The following is a 24,172-nucleotide window of genomic DNA, read 5'->3' as shown; positions in this document are numbered from 1 at the left end:
GAGCTTCAATTCCTGGAGACTCCAGGTCAATCCTGGAGGGCTGAAAGCCCTAGGAGTGAGGGGAAAGAGTAGGACAGGTGAAGGTCAGAAGCCTCAGGGGAAAGAGCACCGAGGAGGGCCTCAGTCATGGACATTCCTTAGGCAGGCACATGGATACAAGAGGTAAGTGGGAAGCCACTCATCTTGGAATCCACCTAGTCATCACCTTGAGGAAGCTGCCAGGTTACTGAAGCTCGGTAAACCAGGCTGACAAGAGTGAGTGTTCAAAAGCAGAATAACAATCAGGCTTGTAGCCTCATTATCATATTGAAAGTTGTATCCTACCCCTCCTTGGATCAGATCGGTTGCCTGCCCAACTTCCAGCCTCAGTTGAAGCTGGGAACGGATGGTTAAGAGGTGGGTTTGGGTCGGGAGACAGATTTCTGAGACTTTAACCCCCAACCTGACCCAAACCCACCTGTTTTTATTTCCTCAATTAAAATTCAACCCAAAATGATATTACTAAATCTCTTGAATGTTAAACCTGTTGTTATCTTTCCATAGTATTTTTAAAAATTGATATATTCTGGATAACTAGACTATGCCTCCAAGTCAGGTACAGTGTTAAGTGTGTGACTTCAACATTGGAAAGATCTCCCTGAAACTAAACCAGTTTGCGCATAGGGAATGTGTGTCTCAGGCCACCAATGTTGAGAGTTGGTGGTATAGCTGCAGCAATTACTGGTTTGAAGGAAAATTTAGGAGAGTAGCAAGGAACACGCAGAAATCATCAACTAGTAGTAATTAGTAAACCACAATATTCATAATTCTGGTATACTGAAAGTAGAATCAGTCCTGCTTAAATATATTGGTCCTTTATTCCAGTGACAATTAAGTATATAAATAATGAGTTAAACATATGGAAGGTTACTCAAAGTAGTGCTGCTAACTCAAAAAAAAAATGTTTGTGTAAATAATGGGTTTCTTGAAGCTCAATTACATTGCTAAGTATGCCAGGGCAGGTCAAATTCAGCACACAGGCAATTTGGCAGTTGTCATTATATTTAAACAGGATGATTTTGAGGATTTGAATCTTAGCTTTGACTAACATTCAAACTTTTTATTCACCAAGCTGAATATTAGAATTAGTTCTAGCCTGGAAAGCATAGCTCTGTCACTGGTCATCAAGCAGCACTGCAAACAGTGGAGACAATTTCTCAGCTCAGACCGTAAGCGGGGACAAATGTTACCAAACTCTACAATTTAATGAACAACGAGGAGGAGAGTGACATACTTCAGGAGCACATAGACTGGTGAAGTGGGCTGACACGTCTGAATGGCTATAAATTGAGAGAGGGGAATGTGCAACAAGACCTGGGTGTCCTTGTACACCAGTCGCTGAAGGTAAGCATACAGGTGCAGCAGGTAATAAAGAAGGCAAATGGTATGTTGGCCTCCATAGCCAGAGGATTCGAGTACAGGAACAGGGATGTCTTGCTGCAATTGTACAGGGCCTTGGTGAGACCACACCTGGAATATTGTGTGCAGTTTTGGTCTCCTTATCTGAGGAAGGATGTACTTGCTATAGAGGGAGTGCAGCGAAGGTTTACCCAACTGATTCCTGGGATGGCAGGACTGACATATGAGGAGAGATTGAGTCGATCAGGATTATATTTGCTGGAGTTCAGAAGAATGAGGGGAGATCTCATAGAAATCTATAAAATTCTAACAGGATTAGACAGGGTAGAGGCAGGAAGGATGTTCCCGATGGTGGGGGAGTTCAGAACCAGGGGTCACAGTCTGAGGATATGGGGTAGACCATTTAGGACTGAGGTGAGGAGAAATTTCTTCACCCAGAGAGTGGTGAGCCTGTGGAATTCATTACCATAGAAAGTAGTTGCGAACAAAACATTGTATGTTTTCAAGGAGTTAGATATAGCTCTTGGGGCGAAAGGGATCAAATGGTATGGGGAGAAAGCGGGAGCAGACTATTGAGTTGGATGATCAGCCATGATCATAATGAATGGTGGAGCAGGCTCGAAGGGCCGAATGGCCTACTCCTGCTCCTAGTTTCTATATTTCTATGTGGCAGTTGAAATTTAATGCAGCGAAGTGTAAAGTGATATATTTTCGGAAGCAGAATGAGGAGAGGCAATGCAAGCTAAATGGTACAACTTTAACGGGGGTGCAGGAGCAGAGACACCTGCATGCACACAAATCTTTTAGGTAGCAGGGCAGCTGAAAAGGCTGTTAAAAAAAAATACATGGAATCCTTGGTTTTATTAATAGAAGCAGAGCATACAAAATCAAACAAGTTATGCTAACCTATCATAAAAACACTGGTAAGGCCTCTGCTGGAGTATTACGGCCAATCCTGCCAAGGTCTTCGGAGAGGGAGCAGATGAGAATTACTAAAATGATTCCAAAGATGAGTGACCTTAATTACATGGAGACACTGCAGAACCCTGGGTTGTTCCTCAGAGCAGAGAAACTTAACAGATTTGATAGAGCTGCTCAATATCATGAATGGCCTTGATAAGAGTGAAAAAAAGAGAAACTGTTTCCAGTGGCACAAGGGGCGGTGACTGGAGAACACAGATGGTGGTAAAAGAACCAGAGGAATTTTTTTTAAACACAGTAATTTGTTGTGATCTGGAATGCACTGCCTGAAAATGTGGTGGAAGCAGATTTAATAGTAACTTTCACTTGATGGGAAAATTTATAGAGCTGAGGGGCAAGAGCAAGGAGTAGGATTAATGGGATAGCTCTACCAAAGAGCCAGCACAGACACAATAGGGTGAAAGACCTTCTTCTGTGCTGTATCATTATCTGTCACAGAATCACAGAGAGCGAAAAATGTAAATATTGAATAATGCTATAATGAACTATATAGTGAACAAAAATGGGGGCTATTCCGATCTCATGAACTACAATAGCTTAAAGTCACAGAACCTTCCAAAAGACATCAACATTAACATGGGGAGAGATATCCTAATATAAATGCAAAATACTGCCAATGCTGGAGATCTGAAATAAAATAAAATAAAGCGCTGGCAAAACTCAGCAGGTCTGACAGCATTTGTGGAGAGAGAAAGAGGGTTAACTTTTCAAGCCCAACATGACTCTTCTTTGGAGAGGGACATCCTATTGGATTTGGATTTTTTTTAAAAAAGCATGTTATTTTGTGAATTCATCCATTTAAAAAGTACGTTGTAGGAAATGGAAATGGTGCCCAGTGGTGTCCACTGAGAGATTTTTCCAAGGTTCACAAATTCCCCTCTGATTTATGCTGCTGTAAAACTGAACACATTCAGTTATGGAGTGAAATTTAGGAATACCTACCCACGTATTCAGGTGTCCCCATAATTTCTCTTAGTTCTTCATTATTATTGACTCTTCTAGAAAGGCCAAAATCAACTATCTTAATATCTCCCAGAGGTGATTCACTCGTCAGAAGGATATTTTGTGGCTGAGGTGGAAATAAAATACAGAACCATTAGGCAGTGGTCATAAGACTGATATCTGTACTAACAGAGACATAATAATAAATAGTAACTTCATTGTATAAATGCATTTTAAATAGTTAAAGATAGTTTAATATAGTTTTCTATAGCATAAGCTATTTTGTATTGCACTGAGTGAGACTAACAAATGCTCAACTGCAGGCAGCCATTATTGACTAACTTTTATTTTCACATACGCAGAGAGGACTATAACAAAATGCTTGGCTATTACAATGTACCACACACCATTCCCGCTTAAAAAAGAAACGTACGTATTAAAATGCAAAATATAACATGCATACAATCGCCCAGAATACAATATGACCTAACCAACATCAACAATACCTGAAAGTTTAACAGGTTGGTTTGCAAATTTGTTACTGTAATCACAAGTAAAATATATATGACCAATATTTCCAGAGTATTTTATATTTACAGAAAAAAAATGTTTTTCCTTTACACCCATATGTGTTTAACAAAAATATTATTTGACAAGAAATAGTGAAAAGAACAATTTTCTTTTTCCTTTCTACATACTTTCAATTAACCTATCTGGCTTCTTTCTCTTTCTATTCGAGTATCTTCTTCCATTTCCATGAGCTTGACTCTGCTGTCTCAACATCACTGACTGTGTCAAAATGAACTTTAACTTTGACGACCAATCGACTTAATGGTTGGGACTGTGACATTGATTGATTTGTCTTAATCAAAAACTCTGGCTCACTTTGCTCTACTGGTGGATTCTGTGATACAACCAAACTTTCAGTTTCTTTGTGACTTTCACTTTCTTTCTGACTTTCACTTGGGACTGGAGGAGGAATTTTGACTATAGGATTTATCAGATTTCCTTTTTCAAGTAAATGATCTACATGACACTGACAGAGTTTCAGTTTAAACACTAACTCATAAGGTGAGCAACCTGTTGTTGACTGTGGGATTATTCTGCAAGAGAATAGAAAATTGTCAAGCCTGTGTCGATGAGAAACATGGAAATTACTGCCCAGCTTGTTACCTAGCAAATACTACTGCAAAGACCTTTCCACAGTCTGTACACTTCTTTCTGCAATGCCATTTGATGCTGGATGATATGGTGGTACTATATTGTGTTTGACCCCATTCTTATTCAGAAATATTTCAAACTCGTGACATAAACTGTGGGCCATTATCTGACACCAACACTCTGGCAAGCTATAAATATAAACCAACTCCTCACAACCTCAATGGTTTTGGCACTTTTGGAATTAGGCAATCTCAACATTTATCCACTTGCTATGGTTCTCGACCAAAACAAGGTACTCTTTCCTTTCCACTTCAAAGAAATCGGTATGTACTCATTCCCACAGTTTACTTGTGTTTGACCATGCAATTAAAGAAACCTTGTTTGGGTTATTCTCATTCTGAGACACCCTTCACAACTTTTCATCAACTCTTCAACATCTCTATCTGCCTTTGAATATCAAAAATTGCTTCTTGCCATTGCTTTCATATGGACTATCCCTGTTTGCTCTTGATGAACTTCCTCTAATAATCTCTTTCTAATTCTTATTGGAATAAAGACTCTTAAACCCCAAAGGAGACAGCCTTGATATACACTCGGTTCATTTCTACGTGTGAGATACTCCTACAATTTCTCATCATCATACTCTTTAGTCCAGCTATTCATGACACAATTGAGCATTTTATTGAGCAACACATCGTTGGGAGTATCTTCACCAATTTCTCTTGCAGATACTGGCATGCCATTTATGTATGTAATGTAATTCACAGGGGAGTCAGTGGTGATTCAGTCTTCACAGGAAATTTCGAAATAATGTTCGCATTTGCATGATCTGCTGACTTTAAATATTTAATCTTGTACTGATGGCTAATTTTATTATTTGGTCCTCTGCACTCAAAGACCACTTTGTGCTCTCTTAGCACTTTCTCAACGTAAAACATGCCCTTACTGGTCCTTAAAGTACACAACTTGGCCCAGTTTAACCATCTCTTATGTCAATTCCTTCCCATCAGGGAGACACTGGCCAGAATTTTACCTTCGGTGTGTGGGCATGCGCCTGACACGCCAGAACGTAATATGATGCATGATGATGTCGGCCGTGCGTCCTGACATCACCGCGCTCTTGCGCAATATTTCATTCGGCGGGTACACGCCGGAGCCAACTGTGCGTTCACTGATAATTGAAAAGCCTATTAAGGCCATTAAGGACCTAATTAACTTGAAATTCCCAGGCGAAAATGCCAAGTGGCCTTTACACTCTTTAGGAAACCTCATCCACAAGCAGGATGAGGTTTCCTAAAGTTAATACGAACTAAATAAAACCTTTATTTTGAAAATAAAAACATGTCCCATCTCAAGTGACACAGTCATATGAGGGGACATGTTTCATTAAATTTTTGATGTCTTTATTTATTTTTTAAAAAGCGCTTCAATCTCCCTGAGGCAGTTCCGAGCCTCAGGGAGATTGAAGCGCTCTTTCGCGCGCATACGCGAACTGCGCGCTAGACCCGGCGCTCTCTCCTCCCCCCACCCGCACAGGTAGCGCTGACTGCTCGTGATCCACACAAGGCGGGCCTTAATTGGCCTGCCCGTGTGAAATCCCAGTGCGGAGCCGATCGCAGGCGGCAGTCGGCTCCCTGACCGCTCCCGCTGAGCCCACCTGATGCAGGAAAATTTCAGGCCATTGTTCCCTACCACTGCCAATACAAAGTAATAGGATGTATCATCATATTCGACTCTAACATTAACATTAAGCAGTTGCAAGTGAGACTGCTGCAGATTACATTCTTGAATTAAAGAAATTCTCTCATTACTGTGGCGCAAACTTAGAAATCAATCTTTTACTGGAATACTGTTATTGGAAAAACAAGTCAGTTTCACATGAGTTTTGCATAAGGGAATGTGACTTAGGAATTTCTTGTACTCTCTGAGAAAACAGACATGGTCGCAGCTGTATCAATGATGAAAGTTGTGAATCTCTAACTTTCATTTCTACTGAGTGCTGAAATTTTATCTTCAGCCCCTCTGCTCTCAGCTTCCACTTGCTGTTGTCCTTGCTCTCTGACTGAGGACAACTCTTGGCTTTCCTGCTCGATAACATCAACTTCTGCTTCCATATCCATCATGTGCGCATTCAAGGATTTCCGGACTCCTGAACAAGCTTTAGATCTACCACGGCCTCAACCTGGTGCATGGCTGCGACCTGGAGCTTTACTACTTTCTCTACTCCTGCTTACCGTCTGGATATAACCGACCTTCCCACAAGCATAGCACTATGACTGGAAATGGGGCATTTAAATGGTTGGTGGCTACCATAGCAATGATAGCATCTAAATTTCAGATTCTGAGACTGTGAACTTGGTTGCCATGGCCTGGATCTCACTGAAATCTGGTGGATCTTCCTTGTTGACTCAGGAAAAGTACTTCTTTGCAATTTGCAGCCAGCTCTTTCTGCCATTTCCATGGTTGTGGCCTCATTACAGGCCTCCTTCCATGTCAGCTTATTGCCTTTGCTCAAAAGCTTGGCCTGGATTGTTTTGTTCTTTAAGCCTCCTATCAACATGTCTCTGAGATCAATTAGGTGCCACAGTGATGAGAGAATTTCTTTAATTTAATTAAGAACGTAATCTGCAACAGTCTCACTTGGCAACTGCTTCCTTTCACTGAACGCAACTCAGTGAAATCTCATTCTTAGTCATGCCATAATATAAGTCCAGAATCTTAATAATTTTGTAATATTTCATGGTACTGGTTTGCCACTACCTCAAAATCATCTGGCCCTATCATGGTAGAGGAAAACATTTACTTTATCGTCAGCCCCTATTTTATTCACTTTCAGCCAAATGTGTAACCTTTGTTCATAATTACACTGGTCTTCTTTATAAGGGTTGAATTCCCCCATTGTCCCTAAATATGCCTCCAGTGCCATTTTTCAATTACGTATGGGGTTGCCAACCCTCTAGCATTGGCTTGGAGTCTCCAGGAATTGAAGACCAATCTCCTGGACACTGTTGTGTTCAATCCTGGAGAAAAATCCAAGTAACAATAAAAATGATTGTTTTTAAATAAAAATCCTTTAATCATTTCTCTTTATCAGATATAAAAATATTGAAAATGGGGGGGGGAAAATGGCTGTCTGGCTGACAGTCAAGCATCATCCAATTGGATAATGAGTCTTTTTGCTTGCCAAGCAGAAAGACCCAGGAATCTCCAGGAATACATTTATGGTCCCTTGCAGCTGTACCTGAACATGATGCTCACAGACAGAGCAATCTTTCAAACTGCTCAAACTTCTTCAAAATCAACTTTAGAAGTTCTAAAAAGAGTATCACAAAGTTTCTCAGTCCTTAATTTCTCAAATGAAATGTAAATGAAAATTCCATCCCATCCTCTTTGCCATCTTTTTGTATTGCACCGAGTGAAACTAGCACATGCTCAGTTGCAGGCAGCCTTTGTTGAACAACTTTAGTTACACCCCACCCCCCCCACCCCCACCAACCCCCAGCAGTGAGGGCAGCAGAGAGCAGAGAGAACAGCATAACAAAATGCTTGGCTAAGCCAAAATTAACTGGAAGCTGAAAGCAAATTTAAATTGCAGTGATGCTACAAAGTTAAGAAATATCAGCTGTCTTATTTTTTGTGAAACGCAGGCCTGAAAGGCTCAGCTATAGCTGGCTTTCATATCAATAGAGAATGGTGTTACCTTATGCATTGTTTGTCTTGTCAGGAGAATTTGGAAGCTTATTGTCTAAATGCTCCTTGTTACCAAAGTCGAATTAAAATATCTCGATCTTTATTTTTCCCCAAAATGCATTTGCGATATAGTTCATTCTCATCTCTGCCAAACCTCTTTAAATTGTAAAGTTCTGGATATTAATTGGCTCTACTACAAGCCAATGTAAACAGGTTAGTCGAATGAAACCATTATGGATTTATTTGACCGAAGGAAACTACTGTACTTTAGGTCTATACATGTACATTTGTGTAGGTGTGTTAAAGCACACTACACAGCAACTATGGCATCTACCTAGGTTTTTACTACAGCTTAGGAACTTCTTCCAGTGCTGACACTAGATACTAGCAGACATTTCTTTGGAAAAGAATATCTACTTTATAAATAGTTTATTTTTTAAATAAATACTTTGCTTTGAGAACATGACAAAGAAAGTACTGTACTAATTTCCACTATGTCATCCCAAATAAATTGCACCACTGACTCAATGTATCCACACAGAACATTATTTTTTTCCCCATTCTTGAACTTAGCTTCAAGTAGAAACACAGAAGTGACAGTGACTGACAAGTGCCAATAGCAACCAAGCTAGCTTCACTTGGAACATGACATTTACTTTCTGCATGTATTTTAGTGCCATCAAATAAGATGATACTATTGTCAGAAATGTATTTTAAAACGAGACCTTAGCAATTTGATTTTGTTGGGTTCTACAGGCTTAAAAGTATACAAAGAAGCACCTATTTATACACAAAAGATACAAGCAGTCAGCAATCTTGTTGGAAGGCTGAAGTTCAACTGCTATTTAAGGGAACATGGACCTAATTCTCCAAATGTGCGCAGGTGTTGGAGAACCTTGCTCGACATCAATGTATATTCAGAAAATTATGCTCAAATCTCAACCGATCTGTAGTGTATGTTGGGGGTGAGGGGAAGGAATGAGAAGATGGGTAAGGGAGGGAATGGGGATAGATATACAAAGGGTCTTAAACTAATAACCTCTTTTTCATCCCTCTTATATGCCATGACGAAGTGTTTCTTTAACAATTGAACTTTGACAAGGCAAAGGCAGTTAATTTAAATAAATTCCACAGACAGTGCTTAGTATCTGAATCACTGCTAGCGGCTTTTGAAGGGGTAGCTCAAAAATGTGCAGGAGTAGCCTAGAGAAAATCTCATTGAACAGGAAAGTCTCTACTCTCCACTCAGCATTCAACCTGATAGGATTCTCCAAATTATATAATCTTATAGTATATACAAGCACATCAGACCCAACACATCAGACAGTCAACATTGTACTCAACCCAATATAGGTTTTCATGCATACTCATTATACAAGTCCTCAGCAAGATTCAACCCAGGGAATGATTGCTATTTGGATCTTACTTTGCCAGCACTTTCTGGAATGGCATTGCTAGATCAAGCAGTATAGTATACGATATGGTTTTGTTGTGATGTGCATGATGTGACATGCTGACAAACTACTGTATTCTATCGGATCCTAGGGATTGATAACATTGAGCCTTTTTAAAGCAGTACAACAGACGGAAAAAGAACGAGGATCAGGTTTGTTATGGCCTGAGCATAGAAACACACCTCAAAATAACCTTGCACTCAATAACCGAAAAACCAAAACCAGGGCTTGAATCAGGCCCTTATTCATGGATGAAAGCTTGTTCTGTCTTTCTCTCAGCAGTAGGTGAAATGAGTCTGGATTCTCTTGACGACGTGGATCAATAACAAGGTGCCAGTTGCAAAGGGCTGAGATTGCTAGTTACAACTGCAGGGCAAACAGCTGACCTTGTGATATAATGCAAAGTCAGTTAATTTAAATAAATGCCATGTGCTTGCCATTGTTTAATTTATGAATCACGGAGAATACATCATGACAGGTGCTGGATAATAAAATGCAACCCAGTAGTCCTTAGGGACTGATAGGAAAACAAAGGGGATGCAGAATTTTTTTTTAAAAAGACCTTTCACTAGAACTGAGAAAAGTTAAAAATATAATAGGAGTTGAGCAAGAGAAATGGGGGCAGGAGGGAAGAACAACATAAGGGAGGATCTGTGACAGGATGGAGGGCAGGAGAGATTAAATGACAAGGGGTTTCAGGGTGAAAAGGGGCTGGTAATGGGCAAGTAAAGAAACAAAGCATGTGTTTAAAGGAAATGTCAGTTCAACAATTTTATATCATAACCTCTGCCCCCATTTTGTTTCTCTTTTTGCTGATTTGCTTTTTCTTCGTTTTTTAAAAATTCTTTTACTTTGCATTTGGATGGCTGCTATCCTGCCATTCACACCTCATCCTTCATTTCCAAATGAATCCTTCTGTCATTTAATCTCTACCACCCTCCATTCTATCACAGATCTTCCCTTTTGTTCTTCTCACATCCACCACCACTCCCCCGACCTCCCACCTTACCGACTCAAAACCTATTACATTTCTAACTTTTCTCAGTTCTGATGAAAGGTCATTGCCCTGAAACGTTACCTCTGTTTCTCTCTCAACAGAGGCTGTCTGACCTGAGTAGTTGCAGCATTTTCTGTGTTTATATATAATAATAATATTGAGTGTTATGCCAAGTCACCATGTTAGAGCAGGTATTAAGATTGTACCACACCAAGATTCTTCGACACGACCCGCAAAAGAAATGAAACTTGACATATGGAACAAATAACAACCCCCCCAGCCCCATATGCAATGGTAATTTCCCATTACCATCAAAAAAGACAATAAATGTTTGCCAGTAAATATCACTTATTAAGAAACACCAGGCAATTAAATAATTTCATGCATAAAAGGTTTTCTCATCTAGTCCTTTGGTTGCAATAAATATTATGTCTCGTAAGAGTGGATGACTTTTCATTCAGGAGACTGTCAACAGTCACACACACACACAGACACACACACACACATACATACACACACACACACAAGCCGAGTTGCATCAATGCAAATTCTTCTACTTGCAATAACCTCTCTGTATGAATTCCCAGTTGCGCAAAATTAAGAGCAATTTTGTACTGTATACTTAACTGAACAAGAACTAGAGTGAAAGTTCTCAAACTTGTTTCACCTAGGATCCTCATGGCCATCTATGGGCTTACAAACTGGGCTGCAGCATAGGGCTGGCATTGCCAGAAACAGTAAAAGTAAGCTTGGCCTCATGCAGTCTTCTTTTGCTTCCTTCCAGTCATGTGGCAGGAACAAAGATGCCCTAGATTGGCAAGGATGTCCACCATCTGGCTACCACCTCAACTTCCACCACTCCTCCATTCCAGCCATCAAATATCAGTTTGGAGCATTTGCTCTCTTCATCATTTGGCCACAGACTCCATTTTCTGCCTTCATATTTGATTTTGCTGGGATATTTGCACAGGTTAGTATAGATATTCAACTACTTGCAAAGGTTATTGACATTTTATCCTGATTTATTTTAAGGAGCTGTATCCCTTTATGTTTACTCATCACCTCCCGTAAGAAACCCTTAAGGACTGACTTCCATAAGTTCCTGTCCACTCTAGTGATCCAAGCCTTATATGGGATGTGAGGCCACCCATGCTCTATAAATGAAAATAATGTCACCAAAATGATTAAATGGCACTAATGGTCAGGTGGTGCTAATAACTCACCATCTGGCTAACAGCCAACAGGAAAGCTACCCTTGGAGCTGTTCAAATAGTTGGGTGGCACATGCGCATACAGCATATGGACGATGGGCAGGATTTTCCTGTCGGCGAGCAGGGGGCAGGGCCCACTCGACGACGCATAAAATGACACGTGGTGACGTCAGGCAGAATGCCTGATGTCACCGCGCCCCAATTAAATTTTCCAGTAGGCAGGGGCGCAACAAAATCAGCTGTGCGCCCACCGACCTGTCAATGGCCAATTGAGGCCACTGACAGAGCAATTAAGGTAATTAATGGACCTGCCCGTCCAGCCTTAAGGTTGGTGGGCAGGCCGGGAGCCCTGGTGGGAATTAGAAAAAGCATGAAACCTCAACCACCGGCGGGATGAGGTTTCATGTAGGTTATAAAAAATTTTAATAAACTTTTTGTAAAAATTATGGACATGTCCCAACTCATGTGACAGTGTCACATGAGGGGACATGTTATGAAAATTTTTGTTTTCTACTTTTAGCTTTTTTACATTTAGAGCTGATCTCCCTGAGGCAGCACTTAGCCTCAGGGAGATGAGTGCACTCTTTTGTGTGCATGCGTGAAAGAGCGCACTCTCAATTTTGGGATTGCCCCCCCCCGCCCACACAGGGAGCGCATAGCGCTTCCTTGCGGACGTCACGCCGTGTGGGCCTTAATTGGCCCGCCCACGTAAAATGGTGTTGCGCCCCCAATCGAGGGCGCCGATCAGAAGCCCGCCCTTCAACTTCGCCCCCGACGGGGGGAAAATCCTGCCCTATGGCAGTGATTCTACAAGGGAATGTGCAGGTGGGGAGTTGCAAGTTTGAAGATCAGGGTCACATAGAAAGGTGTTGAATTAATTCTTCAGGACTGGGTTAGTCAATTCAAATTGACTGAATAATAATTGAGATTTTGTTTTTGGACAAGGATGCCGGGACTGGGGACGTGAATAGGGTGTTAAAGAGAAGAAGCAGGGGATAAATCACTTTTGTTCTTGCAGGATAAGCTGTTTTCACGTATCTCTCATGCAAGCGCCTTATCCTTCTGTTAAGCACAACAGTCAGTGTGGGATGGGGAGAAAGCAAAAGGCATTTGTAGACTTTGCAATTTATGAGTTCATCAGTTTTAAAAATGGAGGCGTGACAAGTGTAGCAGTACATGCTTTGAGCCATAGCCCTCGCAATATGCTTCTTCCCGCTCCCATGAAATCTCTCATGGCATTATTGCCAGCGGTTCACAAATGTACCAGTGAGTGAAATGATCTACCTTAATAATGAGGCTACTAGCACTAGGAGCTGCTCTTAGACCCCTGTCCATCTTTCTTGTCTGAATTAGGTAAGCTATTGGACAAATGGAAAACTAGAAGTAGCTGCATCTCAGCAGTTAGTCAGAGTTTGTGACGAAACCACGGAATAAACCAAGATTTGCTCCATCACACAGCAGTGTCCAAGTTTGGGAGGCCAAACTTTCTTCCTTACAAATTTGTGGGCAGGAATTTTCCAGCCCCTCACCCCCAAACCCTTCCTGTCAGAATTCCCTGCAGCTGGGCCGGTGAGCTATTGAAATCTCCGTTCACATTGGCAGGACCGTAAGATCCCGCCAGTGTGAGGGGCTGGAAAATTTGGTTGTGGGTTTTTGTAGATATATATACAACTTTGAGATAAGTTTAAATCTCTAAACTTAGTAGTTAGGTTAAAAAATATTAAAAGTGTTAATGGAATATTAGCCTTTGTAAAAACATTTTTTTAAAAATGCAGGAGTACGCCATACATCTTCTTGAACCTGCTTTGGCATCCAATAAGATTATGGCTGAATTTCTAAAACAACTCCATTTTCCCACCATGCTCATATCCAAGAATCTACCAATCAGAGTTTTGAACATACTCAACAACTAAGCATCCACAGCCCTCTGGGGTAGAGAATTCTAACCCTCTCAGTGAAGACATTTCTCCTCTTACCAGTAGTAAATGGTTGACCCCTTTTCTTGAGACTATGGCCACTAATTCTAGACTCTCCAACCAGGGTAAACAGCCTCTAAGGATTTTATGTGGTGGATAGACAAAGATTTTCAGCTAATGGCAAGTCAAGGTCAAGAGGACATAACCTTAAAATCAGAACCAGGCCGTACAGGAGAGAAGTTAAGAAACACTTCTTCAAGGAACCTACATGGGTGATAGAGGTGTTGAACTCCCACAAAAAATAGAAGGTATTAACTTAATTAATTTTCAATCTGAGTTATTTTTCTGGCCAAGGTTTTTAAGGGATTATGGAGCCAAGGCAGGTGATCATCAGTCATGACTCATGGAATGGCAGAACAGGCTCATGGAGCTGATTATTCTACTCCTGTTCCAATGTAACAGTTATGTCCTGACAGTACACAGCAGTTGTAGCAGAATTAGCTAAGAGGAAGCACTCACCATCCACCCCTGTGCTGTCATATCTTTAATCCTAGCCTTTGCTCTTTTTCTGCCACACGCACAACATAAAAATTAGAATGAAAATTCTCTCTCCCCCTCCCTGCTAACTCCCACCTCTATAATAGTTGAGCAGGTGGAATACGAAAAAAAATACAGAATTTTTCTATGGTATGTATATTCTTTTAATTCCAAATTGCTATCACAAAATGCATCTTCCAAATATAAAGTTTAAAAAATGTGCTAATATTGAATTTGACCTGAATGCTTAACAATTTTCTAGAACAAGCAGAAAAATCTATATACTTCATTATTTTACCATGCAAAAATGGACAGCAAGAGTTTCTACAGGTATTTAAGCAGGAAAAGAGTAGGTAAAGTGAGTGTTGATTCTCTAGAGAGTGAGAATGGGAGTTAATAGTAGATAATAAGGAAATGGCGGATGAAATTAAAATAATATTTTGCCTCTGCCTTCACTATAAAGGATACAAAAAACATCCCAATGATAGCTGTAAATTGGGAGGTGGAGGGGAGAGAGGAACTTGGTAAATTTACAATCACTAAGGAAGTGAATCTGATCAAATTGATGGAGCTGCGGGCTGAAAAGTCTTTGTGTCCTGATGGACTTCATCCTAAGATCTTAAAAGAGGTGGCTAATGAGGTAGTAGATACGTTGGTTTTAATTTTCCAAAATTCCCTAGATTCTGGAAAGGTTCCATCAGACTGGAAAGTAGCAAATATAACCCCTCTATTCAAGAAGGGAGGGATGCAGAAAACAGGAAACTACAGGCTAGTTAGCTTCATGTCTGCTGTGGGGAAGGTGTTAGAGTTGATCATTAAAGAGGTTGTAACTGAGCACTTAGAAAAGTTCAAGGTAACCGGGAAGAGTCAGCATGGTTTTATGAAAGGGAAATCATGTTTAACCAATTTATTAGAGTTCTTTGAAGGAATAACATGTGTGGTGGATAGAGGGGAGCCTGTAGACGTACTGTACTTGTATTTCCAGAAAACATTTGATAAGGTGCCACATCAAAGGTTATTGTGGAAAATAAAAGCTCATGGTGTAGGAGGTAACATATTAACATGGATAGAAGATTGGCTGGCTGGCAGAAAAAGGAGTATGCATAAATGGGTCTTTGTCTGATTGGCAAGATGTGATGAGTGGAGGCCCACAGGGGTTTGTGCTGGGGCCTCAACTTTTTACAATTTACATCAATGACTTAGATGAGGGGAGTGAAGGAATGGTGGCTAAATTTGCAGACACACAAAGATAGGTAGGAAAGTATGTTGTGAAGAAGACATAAGGAGTTTGCAGACGGATATAGGTAAGTTGAGGGAATGGGCAAAAATCTGGCAGACGGAGCATAATGTGGGAAAATGTGAAGCTGTTCACTTTGGCAGGGAGAATAAAAAAAGCAGGGTATTATTTAAATGGAGAAATGACTGCAGAATTGCAAGATACAGAGGGATCTAGATGTTCTCGTGCAGGAGTAACAAAAAGTTAGTATGCAGATACAGCAAGTAATTAAGAAGGCTAATGGAGTGCTTTCCTTTACTATGAGAGGAATTGAACATAAAAGTAAGGATGTTATGCTTCAGTTATACAGGGCGTCAGTGAGACCACATCTCGAAAACTGTGTGCCGTTTCCTTATTTAAGGAAGGATGTAAGTGTGTCACAGGAGGTTTACTAGATTGATACCTGGAATGAGCAGGTTGTTTTATGAGGATAATTTGGACAGGCTGGGCTTGTTTCCACTGGAGTTTAGAAGAGTGAGGGGTGACTTGATTGAAGTATAAAAGATCCTCAATGGTCTTGACAGGATGGATGTGGAAAGACCGTTTCCTCTTGTGGGCGAGTCCAGAATGGCGGGGCACTGTTTTAAAATTAGGGGTCGCCCTTACAGGGCAGAGATGAGGAGAATTTTTTTTCTCTGAGAGTTGTGTGACTTTGAAATACTCTGCCTCAGAAGGTGGTGGAGGCAGGGTCACTGAATATTTTTAAGGCAAACGTAGAGTGATTCCCTTGTTTAACAAGAATCTAAGGTTATTGGGGATAATTGGGAAGGTGGAACTCGAAACACACGCTCTTATTGAATGGCGGAGTAGGCTTGAGGGACCGAATGGCCTACTTCTGCTCCTATTTTGTATGTTTGTATCATTTTCTATCTTATGCTTCTATTAAGAACTTTATAATCAGCAATATTGAAATTAAATGCTTCAAGTTAACAATTGGTTTTACTCTGCAGAATGCAACATAAATACAAGGATAAACATGAAAGTTAATTTATCCATTTTGTAGAAACAGTTTTCAACTCAGAAGATTTACACTTAGACGATGGAAAATGAATTTTTCGTGCCAGATGAAGGATTAGGATTCAAGGAGAGAGTGGAAGAGTTGGGCAGGTGAGGAAGCTGGACTAGGTGCTAGGAACTCTTCAAGCTATGAACTTTTCAGCATGCCCAGGTCTTTCCCTGCTAAGAACCCAGTAAAGACAGAGAGCCCAGCAGTATTCTAGGGCTGCAATGTTGTAGTAGAGCATTCTAGCCTATTTTAACTATTGGTAACTTAGGAAAGGGACAACAGAGGCATAAGAGTACTTTCACTTGATTTTGCTCTTCCCAGACCAAGAGTGGACTATTCCATTTGTTTAAGTCCAGGTATAGTTTGGATGGTGGCGGGGAGGTATAAGAGATGAAAGCTTGATTTTTTATGGGTTTAGGTGTTACATTTAGGTCCTTGAGGCTAATTTCTAACTTCATAAAATATAAGTGTGTAGTGGTCTCTCAGGCAATCAATGTGTTCATTATGAAATGATGGCGTTTACATTCCCAGTCAGAGCAATTCCGGAGATTTAAGAAGATGTTGAGAAATTAGTCATTTACTCAGATTATCCGTGAAGCAATATTTTATGCATGGCTTCACCAACCTGCACTCTGTGAATATTAGGTTTGCTCTTGTAGTCACCAGTAGGGATTTTAATAGCAAGAATTATAGAATTGCAGATTATTATGGAACAGAAACAACCCATTCAGCCCGTTGTGTCTGACAATGTTCTTCTCTACATGAATAACCTCATCTACCTCTAGCTCATTGTCCCTACCCTTTAAAATTCCTTTTAAAACAAGTATATAATTCCATTTTCAAACAAGTTATAAATGCTCTTTCCTTAACAGTCTGTGGCAGAGAATTTCATATTCTAACCACTGAGTAAAAAAATTTAACTGTGATCGAGCAAAAAAACTTCAAATTTCTCTTAATAACTATAACTTCTCTTAGTGAATCTATGATGTATTATTTCCATCATATTTTTTCCTATGATGTTATGATATTATTTCCTTGCATATCTAAATACGTCATGTACACAAGAAGCAGGACAAATCCAACCCGGCCAGTTACTGCCCAACAGCCTTCTCTCGATCATCAGTAAAGTGATGGAAAGGGTCATCAAGAGTGCTATCAAACTGCACTTGCTTAGCAATAACCTGCTCAATGACACTCAGTTTGGGTTCCAACAGGGCCAATCAGCTCTGACCTCATTACAGCCTTCATTCAAACATGGACAAAAGAGCTGAATTCCTGAGGTGAGGTGAGGTGAGAGTGAGTGCCCTTGACATCAAGGCCGCATTTGATCGAGTGTGGTATCAAGGAGCCCTAGCAAAACTGGAGTCAATGGGAATCAGAGGGAAAACTCTCCACTGGTTGCAGCCATACTAGTACAAAGAAAGATGGTTGTGATTGTAGGAGGTTAGTCATCTCTGTTCCAGGACATCACTGCAGGTGTTCCTCAGGGTAGTGTACTAGGCCCAGCTATCTTCAGCTGCTTCATCAAGGACCTTCCTTTCATTAAGGTCAAGAATGCGGATGGTTGCTGATGATTGCACAATGTTCAGCACCATTCACAACTCCTCAGATACTGATGCAGTCCATGTCCAAATGTAGCAAGATCTGGACAATACCCAGGCTTGGGCTGACATTTGCACCACACAGATGCCAGGAAATGACGATCTCCAACAAGAGAGAATGTAGCCATCACTCCTTGACATTCAATGGCATTACCATCACCAAATCCCCTGTATCAACATTCTAGGGGTTACCAATGACCAGAAACTGAACTGGACTAGCCATATAAATACTGTGGCTACAGGTCAGCAGCTAGGAATTGTGCGGTGAGTAACTCAACTCCTGACTCCCCAAAACCCGTCCATCTACAAGGTACAAGTCAGGAGTGTGATGGAATAATCTCCACTTGCCTAGATGAGTGCAGCTCCAACAGCACTCAAGAAGCTTGACACCATCCAGGACAAAGCAGCCCACTTGATTGGCACCCCATCCACAAACATTCACTCCATCCACCACCAATGCAAAGTGGCAGCAGTGTGTACCATCTACAAGATGCACTGCAGGAACTCACCAAGGCTCCTTATAAAGCACCTTCCAAACCCATGACCAATACCATCTAGAAGGACAAGGGCAGCAGATGGGAACACCACCACCTAGAATTTCCCCTCCAAGTCATTCAACATCCTGACTTGGAAATTCTTCACCATTCCTTCACTGTTGCTGGATCAAAATCCTGGAACTCCCTCTCTAACAGCACTGTGGGTGTACCTACATTACATGGATTGTACCTGTTCAAGTAGGCAGCTCACCACCATCTTCTCAAGGGCAATTAGGGATGGGCAATAACTGCTGGCCTACCAGCAATTCCCACGTCCCATAAATGAATAACAAAATTATGGATATACACAGTCTCTGTACAAAGTACTTTGACTGCGGCATAACTAAGAAAGAACTTGCATTTATTATAGTGCCTTTCACAACCTCACAAACAACCCATTGAGTACTTTTCGAAGTGTGGACCCTATTGTAATGTAGAAAACACAGCAGCCAATTTGTGCACAGCATGCTCCCACAAACTGCAATGAGATTAATCATCAGAATATTTTAGCGATGTTCATTAAGGATAAATATTGGGTTGGACACCAGGGAGAACTCCTCTTCTTCAAGCAATGCCATGGGATCCTCTATAAGCACCTGAGAGCATGTGAGCCTTGATTTAACATCGCAACCGAAAGGTGGTACATCCAACAATGCAGCACCCTCTCAGTACTGCAATGAAGCGCCCGACTGGAATTTGTGCTCATGCCTCTGGAATAGAACCCATAACCTTCTGATTCAAAGGTGAGAGTGCTACCACTGAGCCACGACTTACATTAACGGTCTTGCACAAATTTAATATTTCCTCCTTACAAGGGGGAGGCTTCTCGACAGATTAGGTGTATTCTTGGTGGAGGTGCGGTTAATTAAGTTATCACCTGTGGACTGTCTTGTTACTGTCTAAAACGACAGCAAGAACTTAATTATTTTAGAGGTATGGGAATAGGAAGGTTGGAAGTCCAATTGGAGGGTCAAGGTGATGTGATAGATTGTTCAGGGCAAGCTCAAGGTTAAAGGGTGTATGAGGTCCGTTTTTGCAGCTCTCCAGTGATGACATTTGCGGCTGCTTCAAGAGGCATTAACATACTCTGGATTATGTGGGTTTGAGAAAAATCTGAAGGGTCTTGACTTTAGTTACTGAAAAAGACTATCTCGTTGTGAATGAATTGTTTTCCTGCAACTTCAAAAGGTTACAATCTCTGGATTACTCCCAGTGCCACGTGCTAGTGAGTACAGGAATAGGCACGTAGAACAGATGAATGCGTGGCTGAAGAGTTGGTGCAGGAGGGAGGGCTTTAGATTTCAGGATCACTGGGTCTGTTTCTGGGGAAGGTGGGACCTGTGCAAGTCCGACAGGTTGCACCTGAACCGGAATAGGACCAACATTATTGCGGGCGGGTTTGCTGGTGCTGTTGGTGGGGGTTTAGACTAATTTGGCAGGGGGATAGGATACAGAGTGGAGGTATAGTAGGGTGTGATGTACAGACAAGTATAGAAGAAAAACCAAGTCAGTCTGGAAGACAGAGCATTGATAGTCAAGTTAAGGCACAAGAGAGCACGGCAAGGCTGAATGGCATTTATTTTAATGCAAGGAGTCTTGCAAGTAAGACAGATGAGTTGAGAGTGTTGATTAACACATGGGAATATGATATCAGTGCTATCATGGAGACATGTTTGAGGGAGGAGCAGGACTGGCAGCTCAATATTCTGGGGTATAGAATCTTCAGGCGAGATGGCAGGTGGGGACAGGTGGGAGGTTGGCTTAAAAGAGTAGGCGATGTCACAATATTGATCAAGGAGTCAATTATTGTAATAAGGAGGGATGATATCTCAGAAAGTTCCTCAAATGAGGCCATATGGGTAGAACTTAAAAACAAAAAGGGGGCAATCACATTGCTTGGAGTGTACTATGGACCCCCAAACAGTCAAGGAGAGATAGAAGGGTGGATATGTAGGCAAATCTCAGAGGCTTGTAAAAATGATAGAGTAATAATAGTAGGGGATTTCAACTTCCCCAATATTAACTGGGATAGACAAAGTGTGAAAAGCTTAGAGGGGACGGAATTCTTAAAATGTATCCAGGAGCGCCTTTTAAGCCAACACGTAGAAAGTCTTACAAGAGAGGGGTTGGTGCTGGACCTAGTTTTAGCGAACAAAGCTGGGCAAGAGGTAGAAGTTTCAATGGGGGAGCATCTTGGTGACAGTGACTATAACTCAGTAAGATTTAAGGTCATTATGGAAAAGGACAAAGATGGACTGGAAATAAAGGTTTGGAATTGGGGGAAGGCCGATTTCAATATGATAAGACAGGATCTGGCCAAAGTGGACTGGGAGTAGCTACTTGTAGGAAAATCTACATTGGAGCAGTGGGAGTCATTCTAAAAGGAAATAGTGAGAGTGCAGGGCCAACTTGTTTCCGTAAGGGTGAAGGGTGGGACAACAAGTGCAGAGAACCTAGATGTCGAAGAGTGTACAGGGTTGGATAAGGAAAAAAAAAGGGTAGCTTACGGTAGATACCGAGGGCTTAGAACAGTGGAAGACCTAGAGGAGTATAGAAAGTGCAGCGGGTTACTTAAAAAGAAGTTAGGAGAGCGAAGAGGAGGCATGAAAAAACACTGGGGGGTAAAATAAAGGAAAATCCAAAGGCGTTTTATAAGTATATTAGGGGCAAGAGGGTAACCAGGGAAAGAGTAGGGCCCATTAGGGACCAAAGTGGCAATCTGTGTGAGGAGCCAAAAGACATAGGTGAGGTTTTAAATGAATACTTTGGATCTATATTCATTATAGAGAAGACAATGTAGGTATAGAAACCAGGGAATGGGACTGAGATATACTTGAACAAATTAGTATTGAGAGGGAGGAGGTATTAATGGTTTTAGCAGGCATCAAAGTGGATAAATCTCCAGGCCCAAATGAGATGTATCCCAGGCTGCTGTGGAAGGCAAGGGGGGAGATTGCAGGGGCCTGACATTAATTTTCAAATCCACTCTGGCCACAGGAGAGGTGCCAGAGGACAGGAGGACAGCTAATGTGGTACCATTATTCAAGAAGGGCTGTAGGGATAAACCAGGGAACAATAGGCCAGCGAATCTAACATCAGTGGTAGGGAAACTTCTGGAAAAAAATTCTGAGGGACAGAATTAATCTCCACTCGGAGATGCAAGGGTTAATCAAGGATAATCAGCATGGCTTTGTCAGGAGGAGATCATGTCTAACATTTGATTGAATTTTTCAAGGAGGTGACTAGGTGTGTAGATGAGGGTAGTGTAGTTGATGTAGTCTACATGGACTTCAGTAAGGTTTTTGACAAAGTCTCGCATAGAAGACTAGTTAAGAAGGTAAGAGCCCATGGGGTCCAAGGCAATTTGGCAAATTTGATCCAAAATTGGCTTAGTAGCAGGAGGCAGAGGGCAATGGTCAAAGGTTGTTTTTGTGACTGGAAGCCTGTGTCCAGTGGCGTACCGCAGAAGAAACTTTTCCCCTTAGTGGAGGGGTCAATAACCAGGGGGCATAGATTTAAGGTAAGAGGTAAAAGGTTTAGAGAGGATTTGCAACATTTAAGGAGTATTTAGATGAACACTTGAAATGCCATTGCATACAGGGCTATGGGCCAAGTGCTGGAAAATTGGGTTAGAGTAGATAGGGGCTTGATGACCAGCGCGAACACAATGGACCAAAGGGCTTCTTTTCATGCTGTAAAACTCTATGACTCTATGTTTAATTCTCTGCAGGCTCATCCATACTTTCATCTCATGTTAATCCAACCAGACAGACTTCTCCAAGCAACATTTCTCACAACAAATATCCAGCCTGTTTTAGAATTTAGACTGAGTGTAAATGGCACAGAACTGGTTAGCCATCAATCACCAGACATGCCTGGACCACAATGAATGCTATTGAGCGTTCTTACCCTCTGCTAAAATTATTCACTATTCCAGGATTAACTAAGAATCTCTTTAAACCTCTCTCTCCACCCTCAATTCTAACAATTATGTCCTGGCTTCTTCCTCTGCCTCATCTTCATTTTCCCCCTGGCAGCATTATCCAAAGGCATGGGGTCAGCCTCACAGAATTATTACAGCACAGAAGGAGGCCATTCAGCCCATCAGGCCTGCACCCTATCTCAGTAGGAACAAGTTATCTAGTGCCACTCCACTGCCTTCTATTTGTAGCCCTGCACATTCTTCCTTTTCAGATAATAATTCAATTTACTTTTGAATACCTCAATTAAATCTGCCTCCACCGCACTTTCAGGTAGCGCATTCCACAGCTTAACCACTCACTGCACAAAAAAATTTCTCATATTTCCATTGCTCATGTCAATTACTTTAAATCTGTGCCCTCTCGTTCTCCATCCTTCCACCAGTCAGAACAGTTTTTCCCCATCTACTCTAACCAGTCCTGTCATGATTTTGAATACCTCTATCAAATCTTCTCTCAACCTTCTCCTCCAAGGAAAACAGTTCCAACTTCTCCAACCTGTCTACATAACTGAAGTTTCTCATACCTGGGACCATTCTCGTACATATGTGCACTGATGACATCCAGCTCTCCTTCCACCCTCTCTGTGCTGCCAGACTGTTTATTTGATATCCAGCCATGGATCATCCACAAAGACCTCCAGTTAAACATTGGAAAGATCATAATCATTATCTTCGTCCCCTGTAACAAACCCCATATCTTCACCAGTGATTCCATTCCCATGTCTTACCTGTCTAAGGTTGAATCACACCATTTGCAACCTCAGCATCCTACGTGACCCCAAGCTGATCATCCAAACCTACACCGTATCCAGTACAAAAACTGCATTCATCCACCTCTGTAACCATGCCTGCTTCTCCCAATTGCTTGCCAAAATCATTACATTGTTTATCCTCACAAAAGATTTAATTTTGAGAAACTATTAGTATCTCCTTAACCTTCTATGTTCCACCAATAGAAGCCCTAACTTTTTGAAGTTATCAGTCCTAAGTTCACGCGGCTGAATCTTTGCTTTACCTTTTCTGTGAATCCAACAACCCTACTATAATGGAGGGTTCAAAATTGTATGTAATAATCCCAATGGAAGAATTCACCTATATCTGCTGTAAATTCAACATCACTTCCTTGCTATTAAAATGTATAAAACATGGAATGCCCTGTGTCATTTTATGGCCTTTTCTACCTGCGTGCCCTTTAAAGATATCCATTCCCCCATCTTTCAGAATAGGATATTTAGAGTACATTTCCTTTCACTGTTCTTTACCACAAAATTTACTGCTTTGCATTTTTATTATCTGCTACCCACAGAGAATGACTGCAGAATTCCAAGGTGCAGAGAGATCTAGGTGTTCTAGTGCATGAGTCACAAAAAGTTAGTATGCAGTACAGCACGTAATGAAGAAGGTTAATGGAATGCTATCCTTTATTACGAGAGGAATTGAACACAAATGTAAGGGTGTTAAGCGCCAGTTATACAGGACATTGG

General features: G+C 41.3%; 1 protein-coding gene across 1 annotated transcript in view; it reads right to left on the bottom strand.

Annotated features, from left to right (window-relative positions):
- stk17a (serine/threonine kinase 17a) overlaps nucleotides 1-24,172 on the bottom strand; it is a 109,178-nt gene that overhangs the window by 12,062 nt on the left and 72,944 nt on the right. Inside the window, exon 4 of the mRNA XM_078538573.1 lies at nucleotides 3,322-3,448. Coding sequence (XP_078394699.1) covers nucleotides 3,322-3,448 — 127 coding nt within the window. The remainder of the gene's footprint in view (nucleotides 1-3,321; nucleotides 3,449-24,172) is intronic.

Source organism: Cetorhinus maximus, chromosome 3 (genome assembly GCF_964194155.1).
Source record: "Cetorhinus maximus chromosome 3, sCetMax3.hap1.1, whole genome shotgun sequence".
NCBI classification, from domain to species: Eukaryota; Metazoa; Chordata; class Chondrichthyes; order Lamniformes; family Cetorhinidae; genus Cetorhinus; species Cetorhinus maximus.
Note: the sequence above shows the minus strand (reverse complement) of the source record. Positions and strands in the feature narration are given on the sequence as shown.